Genomic DNA, 16330 nt, shown 5'->3' with positions numbered 1-16330 from the left:
CACCGCAACTGCTTCTCTAAAACTGATGGCTATCGAACATCTGCCTTAAAGCACTTCACAGAACGGACGTACGTAGCAGTGTAGACTGACATTGAGCTCGGTTAATTAAAGATCGATAAAAATATTTTTTAACGAGGAGTAGGAAATTGAAGTAACCCTTTACAGCTATAGAGTCATAATCATTCGCAGAGAGGGTGACTCACAGTCACTACATGTGCGTCACTACAGTCACTACATGAAAAAAAAAAGAAGAAACACGTTTGTAAGCACCTTCATACGTGTAGCTTCTTGAATCTTTAAGTGGGAGAAATTAAAGCTGACAACGTTATGAGTCAGTCAAACTCAAGACGATTAACTCCGATTTTTTATTTGCATACTTTGCATATGAGATAGCACGAAGCAGTGAGAGGATGTGCATATCAATTTCTATTCGTAACTTGATTTGGCATATATGCTGCGAACATAATTGCCTGGATGCCACAATGAATTTTCCATTTTCTAGCCGTCAAACGATAAAACAGTAGAGCAAAGGATTTCTGCCTATAAGGGTGCTGTCCCACATTTCAATTATCCTAAATTGCGAAGATATTGAACTAACTGGTCATCTTAGAAGACCCATATGTCTAAACTTCCATTATAGCAAGCCCACGCAAATAATGTATATTTAATTTCGCTCGCCTTCTGACTGCTTGTGGATGAGCTATCACTCTTTTATAATTTTTCTGCTGAGCTTTCATAGCGTTCCCAAGCGCACTGAAATCGCTTGTTGTCATAACTTACGCGCCAATCACATATGTATACAATTCCATACAAAGGGGAACTTATTGAAATAGCATTGTGACATGGATTTCTCTAGAGTATTTCATGATATAAGATTGTCTGGTTTAACATTACTTCTAGTTAGGCGTGAAAGAGGCTTGAGACGGGTTCCAGGTGCAGACGCGAACTCCAGCTTTGCTGGGAAGAACGTTCCCAAACACATTTACTTTTTCTTAAAGAATTGCACTCTTCAAGTTGAACTTTATGTAGAACAGGACTCGTGATGCATTTGATCAGACGGATTCTACGTGAGTCATCGATAATAATTGGGGCCACATGCGCGCCCATGCATGCAGAGGATTTAGCGCAGCTCGTAGAGGTGGAGTTTATGTCGAAAGTACGATTCCAAAGGTTAAGGCACGTGCGATTCTAAAGGTTAAGATTCACGGATTTTTTTGCACCCCACTGCTTTAGAAAACAGCTCATGCCGAAGGGCGATGCTGTTTTCATGGCTATGAACGGTACTTCATACGATGCAATCGCCTCCGAACAGCCTGAGGTTAGATTGTGTACTAGCGAGTAGTTCGTTAGGTAAGCTAAGCATAAGAAAAGACTAAAGTCGTTCTCCTCCCCAAAGGCTGTGCAGTGCCTGATATCACTGAATAAAAAGTTGAGGAGAAACAGAAACAAACAAAATAAAATTCACCGGCGATTATGATAATCCCTAATGCGAAATTTTAGCGCAGCTAGATACGCATAAACACCGACTCCGGGTTGGCCAGAGGGCTCGTTACGCCCCCCCCCCCCCCCCCCCCACGAGATGCTTACGGGGTGATGTGCTCCCCCGCAAATTTGTGATGGGGTCTGGGGGCACCATGTCTTCTTTTGTACTGTTTGGACATATTGACTGATGAACCATAGTTGCTTAAATGTTGCAAGCACATCACAGCCTCAAATTCCCACGGCTACATAAATTGTCTCGCACTGATAAAGCAGAAGGATGACAGCACCAAGAGTTTGGATCCAGTTCACCGCCAAGGATTCCGACTGCAACGGCAGCTCTCCGAATGTCTACTGTTCCATGTCTCTGTGCAGAATCAAATGAACGGCCACTTGGTAAGTGCATTCTCTTCGGAGACTTGGAACCCTCCCCAACACCCAAATCAAATCTTTACTCGAAACATCAACTATGAACTTACCTTTAAAAATAAGCACGACAGAGACTACACATCATCCTTGCGAATATAAATAAAATATTTACAGAAAAATTTTTGGGACTCTGAGTTGCATAATAAAGCATTAAACCCACCTTTAGTGAATGGCGGAGTGCCTGACATTGGGAACGGTTCTGCGAGGTGGTCTTGTGCCATCCGGGAAATGGCCACATACTTAACCCACAGCCACCTCTTAAAAAGGGGGACCCACCAGTCTGTGAAGAGTGCTCGGACAGATTAAAATCGATTCATTGCGATGAGTTTTTCCGACGGTCTCTATGGGAAGCCGGCATTTCTCGCCTGGGTCTCTTTCGCCCCTGTGGCGTGGAGCCTGTTACGCAGCAGATCCGGCTCTTATTATTCTTCCGCTTCGAATTCCGACAACATATGTCAACCGGAGCAATTGAAATTGAATTGAAACCTGTCGCCAACTGTCGGAATCGCAACCACCACGGGACAAAAATCGAGTTCGTCATCGACATCCGGAATTAACGTGGCCATTAAAACAGCAGACTCGACAAGCGACGGCTGCATATTCCGTAAATGATCGACGTCATTCCTGCTCTGCTCACTGAAAGGTATGCCAACGTTGTCGCTAGAAGCGACCTGTAAGACCGCTAGGGGTAACGCCGGACGTTTTCGGCGTGGCCGCCGGCGAAAGATGAGAATTTTCTCGAACAATCTCGAAGGCCCGGGAAGTACGCGAGCGCGTCCCAGAGCACGGCCCAGTAAAGCCCCTGGACGGCCCAGGCCCTCCTTTCCAGGCGACCTTGACCACGGATAGCGCGCGCGGACAGACGGTTCGAGAAGGTTCGAGCTCTTTCAAGGAGACAAGCGAGAGAGTGAAGCAACTTAGCGTGCGCGGCGGCGCCGACTCCTTTCTTAGAGCCGCCGCCCGTTGCTGGAATTTTCGGGCCATGTTATATAAGAGCGTACTCGGCGTGCTGTATGTTGTTATTTGGTTTTTAGGTCAGGCTTCAAGCAGTGAAGTAGGCAACCCCAGCTTATGGGAAGTTCTGAAGTGTGAGCGTTCTGAAGTGTGAGCGTGAAGACCACCTCACTAAAGTGTTAAGTGTTGTGTCAGCTTTGGTAGCCAAGCAACACGTGTTTAGTCAGCTTTGGTAGCTGAGTGCGAACCTTTTGTTACATCTGTGTGTGTGTCACAGTACTGTCTTTAAAGTGTTATATAAATCCACTTCTTCCGTTTAGCCATCACAGAATCAAAAGCTCTAGAGAAGTCAATAAAGATGGCATCCCCTTCTTTACCTACGTCTCGGTTAGAAGCGACATCATGAACAAAATCGACTAATTGCGTTACAGTCCTATGCCCACGACGGAACCCATGCTGAGCAGATGTTAGAACGTCGTTAGAGTCAAGGAATTCGAATATGTGTTTGTAAATAATGTGCTTTAACATCTTGCACGACGGGGGTGTGAGATATATGTTAGCCAACTCCAAGTTATCAACTGGACATTTGTAGCAGGGCTTCTGCTTGGGATTTGTTGCTGTGACATCTACTTTAATACAGCATGTGCCTTGAGGCCACTTCTTCCGAGGGCTATGGTGGTGCAGAAGGACTACTCCAAATCTATCACCACTGCATCGTTCTTAATTTTAATTGTGAAAGCATTATATGCCCCTGTCGTGTCACCGCCCCAGTGACACGGAGTGAGCACGCTACCCCACTTTCGTCTCCATGCCGATCACACCCTTTATTCTGGCGAACGTAACTTATATACAAGAGCGCTGTCGCGCCCTCTGTCGCATGTGACCTGCGTCACGTGGGCAGTGCCATCTGTTGCGAAGGCACGACACTACAGCTAGCCCTCCCTCAACAAGAACACGTAGGTTATATGCGTACAACCAAAAACCCGTCACTGCTTGTGGCGGCCAACTAAATTATTGCGCTAACAAATTGACAGTAAAGTCACTGGTGGCGATTGCCTAAAAAAGTCACTGCACTCAGTAAGTTCATTGCACATAATCCCGGGACTTTGCTGGCGGTCTTCGTTCCGTGTAGAACGGCGGCGCCCTGACTCTACTGGCTGATGAGGGTCTCCCGATTCGTCACCACGATCAGCACGCAATCCAGAGGTCATGGCTCCAGCTAGTGGACTCACTGGCCGTGTAGGTGGACTTGGCGTGCTAGGAGGCAATGGTGACACCAATGGTTCTGGAGAGAGCGCGTCATCAGGCGTTGGTGTTCCTGAGGACGGTGTCCAAGTTCTGGCGTTGCCTACCGGCATGTCCATGTCTGTGTCCGTCCCGCAGGGATTCTTGTCTTGCCATTTCTTCTTGTACAGCTTCGTGGGGCACAGTGGACAATCGAGAGGCGTTCCACGTTCGGGCATCCTCGAGGTGGAATGACCAACGTCCTAAGCGTTTCAGGATTTTGAGTGGAGCGCCAAAACTGGAGGTGCCTTTCATTCCAGGTAGAGGATGCTTGACCCGCACGTAGGCAGCCACTTTAAATTCGGGCTTCCTGCTTGCTCTCCGCTTTTCTGAATACGCCTTGTTTCTTGTTGGTAATCGTATACACGGCGCTGAAGTCTACGCAGTTCCAGGGTGGGGTGGGTCGCCGAAGTCTGCGGTTGGCTGGCCGATGACATCTAACGATGTCCTCATGTGGCGTCCATGGATCAACACTGCTGGGGACAGACCAGTGGCGCTGTGGGGGCTGGCGTGGTGAATACCCATGCGTACTGTAACGGAGGCCTGGATGGGTCGCTGCCCCAGCAGCGAGAGTTGTATGTACTATTTAAGGACCATGTTGAACCTTTCCACCGCACCATTGGCTCGAGGGTGGTAAACTGCAGAGAAGAAATATTTAATACCCCTGTCCTCCAGGAAACACTCGAATTAACTTGACGTAGACTGTCGGGCATGATCCGAGACCAGTTCTGTTGGGTAACCCTCTCGTGCAAAGACACCAAGGAGGAAGTTGATCACCATGCGGGAAGTAATGTCACTGCAGAACGCAACCTCTGGCCATCTGGAGAAGTAGTCCCCCACCACGATGACAAATCCACAGTCAGTTGGTGCACGCTAAAACAGCTCTATGATGTCTATTGACACTTTGTCCCAGGGCCTGTCAGGCAGTGGGATAGGTCGAAGCGGTGCCTGCAAGTTTTTCGCACACTTGTCTGAGGCTTGGTAAACAGCGCAGCTTCGGATGGTGGTCTCCACTTGTTTGTCAAGACACGGCCACCAGTACTTTTGCCTTGCTCTTGGGACTCGTGGGTTAACTGGATGAAGGTATCAGTTAGCTTGGCAGGTACCACAACACGTTCTGTGCGCAAAACAAGCCCGTCCACTATAGAAAGCTCCTTCGATACATCATGGTAAGCTGTCAGTTCTGTAGGAAGTGTTTTCCGGGTTGGCCATGATGACTGGATGAAACGCGTGACCTGCTGTAGTATGCCATCCTAAGCGGTATTAACCCGAAGATCCTCTAGATGTACAGGCGATATAACTAAAGACACAACCTCTTCATCGACCTGGAAGCCACCCTCTGTTTCTGGAACAGGCAGTCGGGACAAGGCATCTGCTGCTTGGTTGTGGGCTCCGCTGCGGTACTGGCGAATGTTTGGCGGCATACCAAATTTGGGAGGGCCTAGAGCTGCTTTTGGTGTGGCGCTTCGAAGTTGAAAACCGAGGCTCATGGCGGAAACTTCTTCATGTCCCTCCGTGGACATGTGCAGGCAACGCAATTCTTTTCCCATGATGCAAAGGTTGAGGGCTTGAACTGCATTCAGGCCGAGGAGAGATGACCCACATGGTGTAACATGAAATGTTATCATGGCTGCTTTCCCTTTGTACCACACTCGAGCGTGAAATGCCCCGAGAACGGGAATTTTCCTGCGCGAGAAGTCCAGCAGCGTGAGGTGGGAACTTGTCAGCTGTGCTGCGTGGCTAAACAGGCTTTGCAATATATGCTCCCCCATAATGGACACGGCCGAACCTGCGTTAACCCGGAACGTCATGGCATGCGCGGGTGTCGTTGCGGTAACTGACGTAACCTTGACATCGATGTAGATGCCGGTGTTCTTTTCCGTACGGACCGTCAAAATGCCAATGACACTTACAGCCTCTTCTTCCGGTGCGATTTCGTGGACCTCGGCAGAGTACCCTTCTCGTGTGCGGCGGGAGCTTCGACAAGCTCTTCGGAAGTGACCGCGCCGTCCGCAGGCTAAGCACGTGCGACCGCGAGCGGGACATGCTGATGGTAAGCAACTTGCTGCGCCACAGTTTCCGCAGGCAGTTGCAGTCCGCTCGCCGGGGAAACGGCGGCGGCGTTCAGATCAGGCGCGGACGCTGTGCGTGTGTGAGCTGAAGCGGCGGTGACTCGGGGGGAGGGGGGGGGGCGTGTGCCGTTATAGGGGCGATCCTCTCGTCGGCCCTGTCTGGTTAGATTGTCCCGTAACTGCTGCTGAGTTCGGTGCACTGGATTGGCAAGGCCTCGGATTCGCGTTGGGTCCGCTCACTCAGAAGTGCTATCTGGACAGCATGGTCGAATGTCAGTACGGATGAAGGATGGTCGTACGGATGGTCGAATGTCAGTTTGTCACCATTATAGTGCCTAGAATATACATAAGTATATTCTAGGCACTATAGTCACCATCGAGCAGCAATCTCTCCCGGAGCCGCGGGCACGTGACACTGGCTACAAACTGCTCACACATGTTTTCGTCGGCTTGAGTGGCGAAATCGCAAAGAGCCGCTAAATCACGAAGTGCGATAGCGAAGTGCGTGATGGGCTCCCCCTGCAGTTGGCGACGCTCACGGAATCGATGGCGTTGCAGGCGAATGTTGCAAGGGGCGGCGAAGTGCCTTGTTAGCATCTCGAAGGCCACGTCATACTCGTCGGGTAAGCATAAAGAAAGGAATGCAACAAGATCGGACACTCCCATAGAGCCCAACGGCCGAATTGACTGCAGCCCGCAAAGCGGTCGGCATCAATCACTTCCGTTTTTGATTTTGGGCGCGGGCATTTTGAACGCTAGCTAGTGCCCCCCCCCCCCCTCTATTTCCCTATTTGTATTTTGTGCTCGACCGCGCATGGTCTTCATGCGGAATCGGATTATTATTTTGTAAAAATGATTGCGAACAATCTTGTCAAGTCCCATTGACTCTGTGCCACGTGCAATTTCACAAAGCAGATGCAAGACCCCTTGTGAAATGAGGAAATATTTATTTTGCTCTATATAAAAGCTCGTTCCACGCTTTTTGTGCGTTCATCCAACGTTGTGACCCCAGGTAAGCAGTAGTTCCCATATGAATCTGTGGGATGCTGTGGAAGCTGTGGGATGTTGATGCTGTGGGATTTCAGCTGATGCCACATGGCATCAGCTGAAAAAAAGTAAATTACAAGCATGCTACATTTACAAGCATGTGTCATTTTGTTATTAGGACACAGGAATACTGCGTGTAGAGGCGAAACGTGCGAAAGCGGTGAATGGGCGGCATTACAAACAAAAGCAATTCGGTTTAACATACATGGCGTAGAAAATACCCGACTCATCCCAAACAATACCATAAAATATGAAAACATCTGATTTCCAAGCATTCCCCCATTTCCAGGCATTATTTCCTGCACTTTAGCAGCACAAATACACGGGCGACTTCGCGTTTACAAAACTTGGCCTCGGGCGACGCGACGGACGCAACAGAGGCTCCCAGCCGGACCGTGCTAGACGTTCGCAGAATGCCTTCTACTCGCACTCAAGACAAATTCGTGTGTGCAAAGCCTGTTTTCAATCCTTTAGAAGACGGCATTTTCGAATTACAAGTTTCTGATATGTTCCTGGGCGTTATTTTTCACGCGTTCGGCCGGCGCCAGCAACACACTCCCCTGTTATCACTATTGGCAGTTGTCCATCGCGTTTTCGACAGGCGTGAGTACCGAAAGAAGGGATGTGTTGTTGCGGGGCCACCAAAAAAAAAAACGTTTGCAAGCTGGTCTCTCTAAGGTTGACTACTCCCCAAACTAACTTTGTCACCACGGCCGAACTGCGTCAGAGCGCGCTGTGCGGCCAGCGTGCCTCAAAAGTACCCAAAACAGTAACGAAATTACTTTTCAGTAGTGCCTGGCGTCAGCGAAAGCGGCATAAACTTCTAGTAAGATGCACTACACTACGCACCATGGCCGATGGAGTTGGTTCTCGCTAACTGTGTCAGTGCCCTGTGCGGCCAGTGTGCCTCAACAGAACCGAAATAAGTTACAATAATCCGATAGGAAGCGTCGAAACCATGTCCCAGCTAAGGAGCCTACATGAAAACAGCGCTTGCATGTAGGCTCCCTAGTCCCAGCATGATTCATTAACTCACATTAACTGTGCCAGGACGGCCGAGCTGTGTTTCGCTAAGTGCGTCTTAAGTCTCGGTCCCGTGGCATAAGCCTAATTGCGTCGTAGACTGTGCAACAAAATTTCTCACCTTGCCGTAGTCCAATCGTGCAGTGGTGTCTTGTCCCAGTGCAGAAAGAGCGCAAGAATACGCCGGGAGCCCAAGGAACCAGGCTACATTTAAAAAAAGGAGACAGACAGGTCGCCGCGGACGAGCGCTCAAACGCGCGCGGAGCCGTCGTCGCGCGCTTGTTATGGGCGAGCGACGACGGTCAACAATTTATTAATTATTGATATATTACCGATTAGCTATTGATTTGCGTTTGATTGGCTATCGAAGGCATTGGCTACGTATTTGGGCTAGGCTAAGCACTACCAAGTCATCCCCAGCATTTTCCGGAATTTATTAATTATTGATCGGTTATCGATTAGCAATTGATTGGCTGTCGATTGGCTATCAATGACTGACTAAGCTTAAGTAGTCCCAACTATGCTTAGCTAGACTTAGGCAGGCTCAGCTTCGCTAGTTCACAGGGGTATGTGTCATTGCGCTTAGAGGCTTTTTGCCCTACCGCCAGGATCGGCCGACATTTTTTGTGGACGACTAACAGAATAACGGCAGGCTTAAACAGCTCCGCTATTAAAAAATGCTTCAAATGCGCGTGCATATATTTCTTTTCTTTTTATCGGTGTTTGCATGTTTCATTAGGATGAGTCGATAAAAAATCATATAGGTATGACCTTTATTACAGACAGACGCCAAATTCTTGCACAAGTCATCTACCTCAAAGTAATAAAGAACTAAGGAACATAGATGCTCTATTCTTATATGTTAGTGTCCGATTGTATCCTTTTACGCTGGACAGTAATATAAATAAACGCTATGACTTTCGCGCCCAGGGCACTGGTATTCATATTCGTCTTCGCAGTTTTTGAAATACTTATAGTATGCTTTGTCTTTCCAAGTATGCAGTTCACATCTCCAGGTACCTATAAAACGAAAAGCACACAAGGATAAAACATTATACAAAATATACCTACAAAGAAAATTATCATTACAGACCTCAATAGCAGATCACTTTTACAAGCCCCGGCAGCGCAGAGAACAACACTGATTTTGCCTTTCTCGTAAGCGCAAATCTCAGATACCGGTGCGATGCGCGGTCTCGCTGCCTAAAAAGCCGACAAAGTGACGAGGCTAAGAGGACGTACCATCATGTTTCACTCAATCAGCTGAACAGTGAAGCGAAAGCAACATTCTCCACAGCCTCTGCCGGCATGAGTGGGGTGCGCACTAACCGTGGCATTAGGGCTGTGCAGGTGTACAGCTGCTGAACCTTCACATCAAAAAAACGCTCTCAGGAAGGGTAGTTAAATGACTTAGCTCCTTTATTGGCATAACTTGTGCCCAGCAAGACAAGTGACATTCAAAGTTTATCGCTAGCGCGCCAAGCACAGCCACCGAAAGTCCACCGGCTTTTTATGCGTGACTTATCGTACACTCCCGCGTAATCGCTAGTGCTCGCGTAAGTTCGAGAACGTGAGCCACTATTCGCGCCGCTCCCGGAACCAGATTAGAGAACACGCTTTTGGTATAGACGAGAATCTGTTGCACTCGCACACTGCTTTAAAACAACTAAACTTTTACATTTAGAACAACCAAACTTTATGATCACGTGCTCGTGACGCCTGCGGCAAAAAGGATGTTCTACATCCGCCCCTAGGTTTGTGGGTGGTGGCGGTGGCTAACACTCCCAGGGTTAATTCTAGTTGTAAAAACATAAATACCCCAGAAAGTGGATGGTAAAAAGGCTCCGCGGTAGCTCAATGGTGAGAGCATCGTACGCGTAATGCGAAGACGTGGGTTCGTTCCCCACCTGCGGACAATTGTTTTTTCATCCACTTTCAGTTCCATTAATTTATGATTTATTTAATTCAAGTAGTAAGTACAAGTAATTTCCCCTATGTTGTCCTTGGTGTCATTGTTTGTTGGCTTCTTATGATATGATAATAAAAATCGGGCCCTCGGTTCCCTTTCTTCTCGTTCATATATATATATATATATATATATATATATATCTTGTAGTGGCGCATGTCGTCGAAAGCACAGTCGTAAGGCGGAAGCTGCGCGTTTTCTTGGGCCCTTAGGGTTCCCGGTCCCTCCTGCCACGAAACGTCGTCCGCGCTTCCTCGGTCAGTGAGCCCGCTGCTCTACCACCACCGCAAGTACCCACCGCACCGGCCGGGGAAGGCGCCCGAAGCTCTTCGGTGGCTCCAGGGCGGGATTCTACCGTCGATAATGTCAAATTCATCGCCATGCTCTCTCAAGAGCATCAGAATATGACCAGCGCGTTAACATCAGTCATCGCTAGGGCCACTCTTCCACCTAACATAGAGAAAGTGCTTCGGCCCCTTAGTCCTGGGCACCTGCATCGTTGGAACGCCATCCCCGCTATCCTTGCTATATACCTTCTACCAAAGACTACTTTCACCTCCAAGCCACCAATGGGTGCTGTCCCAGCTTCCTAGGTGGTAGATCCCACAGTCGTGAGTACTACAATCACAGAAATGTCTGAGGAATCCACCGCATAGCTCCTCGGACTGCTGTTCAGTCAGCGGGGTGGATATCGTGTGCTCCAGCTCCCCACAGACAGTTGTCGTGGTTCTACCAGAGTTTCACGGTTTAGAGGATGATGACGATGTTTGGGTATAGAAGTTGAACCCGTTGGGCGCTTGCGACGCCTGGCAGGACCACAGGATTGTTGCAGTAGGGCGGCTTCGTGGTGGCGCCAAGCCGCAGGACAAGTGCGAAGGCGTCAATCAGCGGTCCGGGCCTGAATGGAGTGCATATTGCATAACTGCTTGCGGCCGGCTCTTTTCCTGCAGCCAGTCCGACCAAGACTGTTCTTGGGACGGGGATCGTGAGGTGTGTGTATTCGATGCGACAGTTGTGCCACAGCGCCTCGACATACTTTTTCGAAGACTGCCCACCAACGGGGGATGGGGAGGCTCATACTTAACTAAAGCTTGGTTGAACCCAAAGCGACAACCACCGCCACCAAAGTTTCAGGTCACAAACGCTGGTCGTCTCTTCCACTGGACATCGAGGGCGATGTCACGGCGTCTGGCAAACGATCAGCTAGTATTCCACCCGCAACCATGGGAAGTTCAGCTGCATGTCACAGGTTGCTGAGTTCGAATGATAAAATGCTACCACTCCACGACTCAGATATGGTCAAGGACGACCGAAACGAGATGCCGTCGGAGCCGCATCTCCGGAATTCAGAGCAGTGATTCGCCGAATGCCTGGACGTTGGCAGCACGCTTAGTGGCACTTCGATCAATGAAGCCAAGACAATCAACACAGTTGAGATCATCACAATCAAACACCTGCGGCCCAAGTCTCTATATCAGACACGCAAGAGACCTGAAGTTTCCGAACAGATGTAGCCGCCCACTGGTTCGAGCCTTGAAAAGTACATACTGTAGATAGCGGGCCAGTCACTTCCAGCCGACGGCACAGCATCTGACCAGGACGCGTCGCCCGTACGCTGCATTTCCTTGAGATCAGCCCTTTTGAGCACCTCAGCGAGCCTTTGGCTGTCAGCAGGAACGCTGAGGAAGCACAAGTTGCGTAGCACACCAGCGGAAAACCTCGACTCCTCCTTATAAAACACTTCGAAGACAACGCACAGGCACTGGGACCGTCTGCGATCAGTGCGAACAAGCGCGTTAGGTTCGACAGGCGGCGGTTCAATGTCCAGCAGCTCAAGCCGCTTTTTCTGAATCGCAAAGGGGTAATAGTCTGCGAGACCTGCAAGCAGAGCGCAACGGTCATTGGCGACCGCAAACAAAGCTGGTTGCACACAGGACGGCTTAACGACGATGACTTCAATTCACTAGTCTTGTCGACTGTAGTTTTTATCACACGCGCACCTTCACAACCACCAAAGTCATCTTCGGCTACGTGGAAGTAGCAGCGTGGCCAAATGCGGTGAAGACAAAGATGCGCAATTGGGCTCAGGGTCTCACACGGACGGTGCAAGGACAGAGGGCGAGGCAGATGTAAAGCCGGTATTTGCAGGGACGACCCCTTGTCTGCTTCCCTCGCTTATACTATATGGTAAATCAGTTCTGCGGAATACCGCAAGTTGGCGGAAGTATCATGAATGGAAGAAATTGTCATGCACCCGAATGTAGCACGAAGCGACAAAGAAAACCCCGTACGGGTTTCTCAGAAAAAGACGCCTCGCAGTTGAGGGAAAAAGCGGCAGTTGCGCCCGAAAGGCGAAGCATCGATTGCGAAAGCAAATAAGTAAAGAGCTATGCGAAGCAAGGATGGTAGTTTAATTGGCCGTATAAAATTGTAAACTTTCGCTTACTAACTAAATAGACAAGCACGGTGTCACGCGCACACAGGTAAACATGAACACATCTCGCTCGATCACCCGCAGAAACTCGCTCTGAAAACGCCGGAGTGAGACAGCGCGCCAGCAGCAGCTGGCAAATTGAGCTTCGCGCTCTCTCTCGTCTCGCTTCAACGCAAACTAAACGTCGAAAGCAGAGCGCATACGAAGCTACAGGCACTTATCGCATGTACACTGTCCCGATCGCAGATCGCTTTGAAGATTAGGACCGCGCGGGCGCGCACTTCGCCCGCATCGCATATCGTTTTCAAGATATGGCGACCGCGCCGCCGCTCTGTAAGCAGAAGTAGTAGTTTATTGACTGGAAAATCTAGGGAGGTCAGCCGGGAAGTGGAGTATCTGGCTGGCTACTCTACTTAAGAGACGAGAAGAGGGGAAGAAAGAGGGTCATAATGGGACATTAAAATGGGAGAAAAGAACTGCAAGAACACATCGCATAAATGCAGCCATCACAAGCACGAGTCCAGGCCCATGTCGCCTAAGAAACGTGAAAGAGCACGCACTGCCTCTATCGTCTGCCAACTCTCCGGCCATGCGCCTAGCAGGAGGTCCTCCGACAGTGGTCGGTTGTCTAATGCCTCAAGGTAGCTGCCAGTGTCAGTCTTTCGTACGCATACACAGGACACACCAGGAGCACATTATCTATAGTCTCAACAACACCAAACACTGAACAGTGCGCAGCAGCCAAAGGAGCAGAATGCACTCCCTCCCCTCCCTCTCCGTCGCCTCGGCGCCGTGGCTCGCATGCTTCTGCCCTGCCTTTCTTCCTCGCGTGCGCTACATTGAGCAGCGATTGCCGGCTCACCTTCGTACGCTTTTACTCGCACACACAGCGTGCGGCGCGCGGCGACGATTTTCCCGCTATCGCACTTTATACGGAACCTCACGGCGACGGCGACGACGATGGCGACGGTGACGACGATGGCGACGGTGACGCCGACGGCAGAAATGTGGTTTGAGTGTCCATATAGTTGCTATCGCAATAAAATTCGTTCTTGGGTGCTATGCAGGATACAACGAGTTTGGCGAAACTTGGGATCTTTCCGAGCTCTGGCGACGCTCCAAGATGAAAGAACTAATGGTAGCAAGACAAAGCTTGTCCGTCGGCGCGCCTCCCGTTTCATTGGTTTATCTCGATTCACTCAGGGTGGCTATTATCCCTTGCGCTTTGCCATATGGGTGGGGGGGGGGGGGGGGGGGGAGTGCAGTCGACAAACTGGGGCTCACGTTATCATACAGTCGGTGCATGGTCGGTGCCATCTTTCGCTTGTTTGTCGTTACACCGAGTGCATTACACGCACACACAAGTTATAAAATAATTGCATTTAGTACAATATTATTAGTCACTTTAATGTGGCTTATAAGTATTTTAAAGCTTACGAGATGTACACTAAGTGTGTATTACGCTAATTTGCAATTTATTGCGTTCCGCGTTATACCAAGCGGGAACCTTCCCTCCTTCTTTTTCCTCTGGATTGGATTGGCGCGGCTCGCTACGTGCTTGCGCTCGCATTTCCAAGGACAGATTGGTGCGCGCCTACTTTACGCACAGGGCATTCAACAGATCGCTCTTTGCTAATTGCTCACTCTCTTTCCTCAAGATCTCCACTGCAGGGCGAAGGCCTCTCCCTGCGATCACCAATTACCCCTGTCTTGCGAATTTCCTAACTTTATGACCCCACTTAGTTTTCTGACGTCCTCGACTGCACTTCCCTCCTCTTGGTATCAATTTCGTAACTCTGACGGTTCATCGGTTATCCATACTACGCATTACATGACCTGCCCAGCATCATTTTTCCCTCTTAATGTCAACTGAAATATTGGTTATCCCTGTTTGCTCTCTCATCCACACCGCTCTCTTCACATGTCTCTTAACGTTAACCCTAACATTTTTCGTTCCATCACTCTTTGTGCAGTCTTCAACTTGTTCTCGAGCTTATTTGTTAACCTCCAAGTTTCTGCCACATATGTTAGCACGGGTAGAATACAATGATTGTGCACTTTTCAACGACAGTGGTAAGCCTTCAGTCAGGATTTGGTAATGCCTGCCGTATGCACTCCAACCAAATTTTATTCTTCTGTAAATTCATTTCTCATGATCAGGGTCCCCTGTGAGTAAGTGACCTAGATAAACGTACTCCTTTACAGATTCTAAAGATTGACTGGCGGTCCTGAATTCTTGTGCCCTTGCCAGACTATTGAACATTATCTTTATATTCTGCATATTAATCTTCAAACCCACTCTTACACTTTTTCGGTTAAGCTCCTCATCCAGTTGTTGTAATTTGTTCCCATTGTTGCTGAATCGGACAATGTCATCTGTAAACCGAAGTTCACCGAGATATTCACCGTTGATCGTCACTCCTAAGCCTTCCCAGTATAAGAGTTTGAATACTTCTAAGCATGCAGTGAATAGCATCGGTGAGATTGTGGACAAGATTGAGATTCGGTGAGATTGAGGACAATGTAATCTACAAACCGAATAATTCGCCGTTAATCCTCCCTCCTAACCTTTTCCTGTCTAAGAGCTTCTAAGCATTGAGTGAATAGCATTGGAGAAATCATTTTCTTGCCTGACGCCTTTCTTGATAGGCAACTTTCTACTTTTCTTGTGGAGAACCAAGGTTGCTTTGGAATCCTTGTAGATTTTTTTCAAGATATTCATGTACGCCTCCTGTACTCCTTGACTACGCAATGCCTGTATGACTGCTAGTACCTCTACTGAATCAAATGCATCTTCATAATCTATGAAAGCCATATAGAGAGGTTGATTGTACTCCGCAGATTGCTCGATTACCTGATTGATGACATGGATATCACCCATCGTAGAATATCCATTCCTGAAGCCAGCCTGTTCTCTTGGTGGGCTAAAGTAAAGCGTTGCCATGATTGTACTGGAAATTATCCTGCTGAATATTTTATACCGTACTTAAACCAAGCTAATGGGTCTATAATTCTTCAGTTCTTTAACGTGTTACTTCTTATGGATTAGTATAATGTTGGCGTTCTTCTAGCTCTCCAGTACACTTGAAGTCTTGAGGCATTGCGTATAAAGGGCCGCAAGCTTTTAAAACATGATAGCTCATCCATCTTTAAATAAATCGACAGTTGCTCCACCTTCTCCTGCAGCTCTTCCCCTGGTCATGTCTTTCTAGGGCTTTCTAACTTCATCGCTAGTTATAGAAGGAGCCTCTCTATCCTGTTCACCACTTCTTCGAATGAAAGTAGCTTGGCTGCTTTTGGTACTGTACAGATAGCACGTGTCTATCTGGTTGTGGCAGAGGGAGCACCGCAGCAAGGCTCCGCCGTATTGGACGTACGTTGGTACTCGGAGGCCGGCCAACAGGATGATCACCGTCATTGTGTTGCTGAGGCGTTTTGCAGCGATGGCCGGTGGATTATTTGGCGTAGTGACGTTAGCTGTGATATCCCGGGGAGTGTCGTCCAGCGGCATACCACGGATTACTCCTTTTGACGCAGTACAGTCGCGCGCTGCTTTGTAGGCGCTGGTTTCGAACGTTTGGTTGCCGATCGTGTTGCGGGGGACCTTCTGTTATTTGTCAGCATGCAGTTTGATTTCAAATT

General features: G+C 48.8%; 1 protein-coding gene across 2 annotated transcripts in view; it reads right to left on the bottom strand.

Moving 5' to 3' along the window:
* Nucleotides 1–9050: 9050 nt before the first annotated feature.
* Nucleotides 9051–16330, bottom strand: part of LOC119464461 (uncharacterized) — a 67027-nt gene continuing 59747 nt past the window's right edge. For both annotated transcript variants that reach the window (XM_037725451.2, XM_049656498.1), the window contains one exon: nt 9051–9308. In XM_037725451.2, the coding sequence (XP_037581379.1) occupies nt 9172–9308 (137 nt within the window). In that variant the 3' untranslated portion in view covers nt 9051–9171. The remainder of the gene's footprint in view (nt 9309–16330) is intronic.

This window comes from Dermacentor silvarum, chromosome 9, assembly GCF_013339745.2.
Source record: "Dermacentor silvarum isolate Dsil-2018 chromosome 9, BIME_Dsil_1.4, whole genome shotgun sequence".
NCBI classification, from domain to species: Eukaryota; Metazoa; Arthropoda; class Arachnida; order Ixodida; family Ixodidae; genus Dermacentor; species Dermacentor silvarum.
Note: the sequence above shows the minus strand (reverse complement) of the source record. Positions and strands in the feature narration are given on the sequence as shown.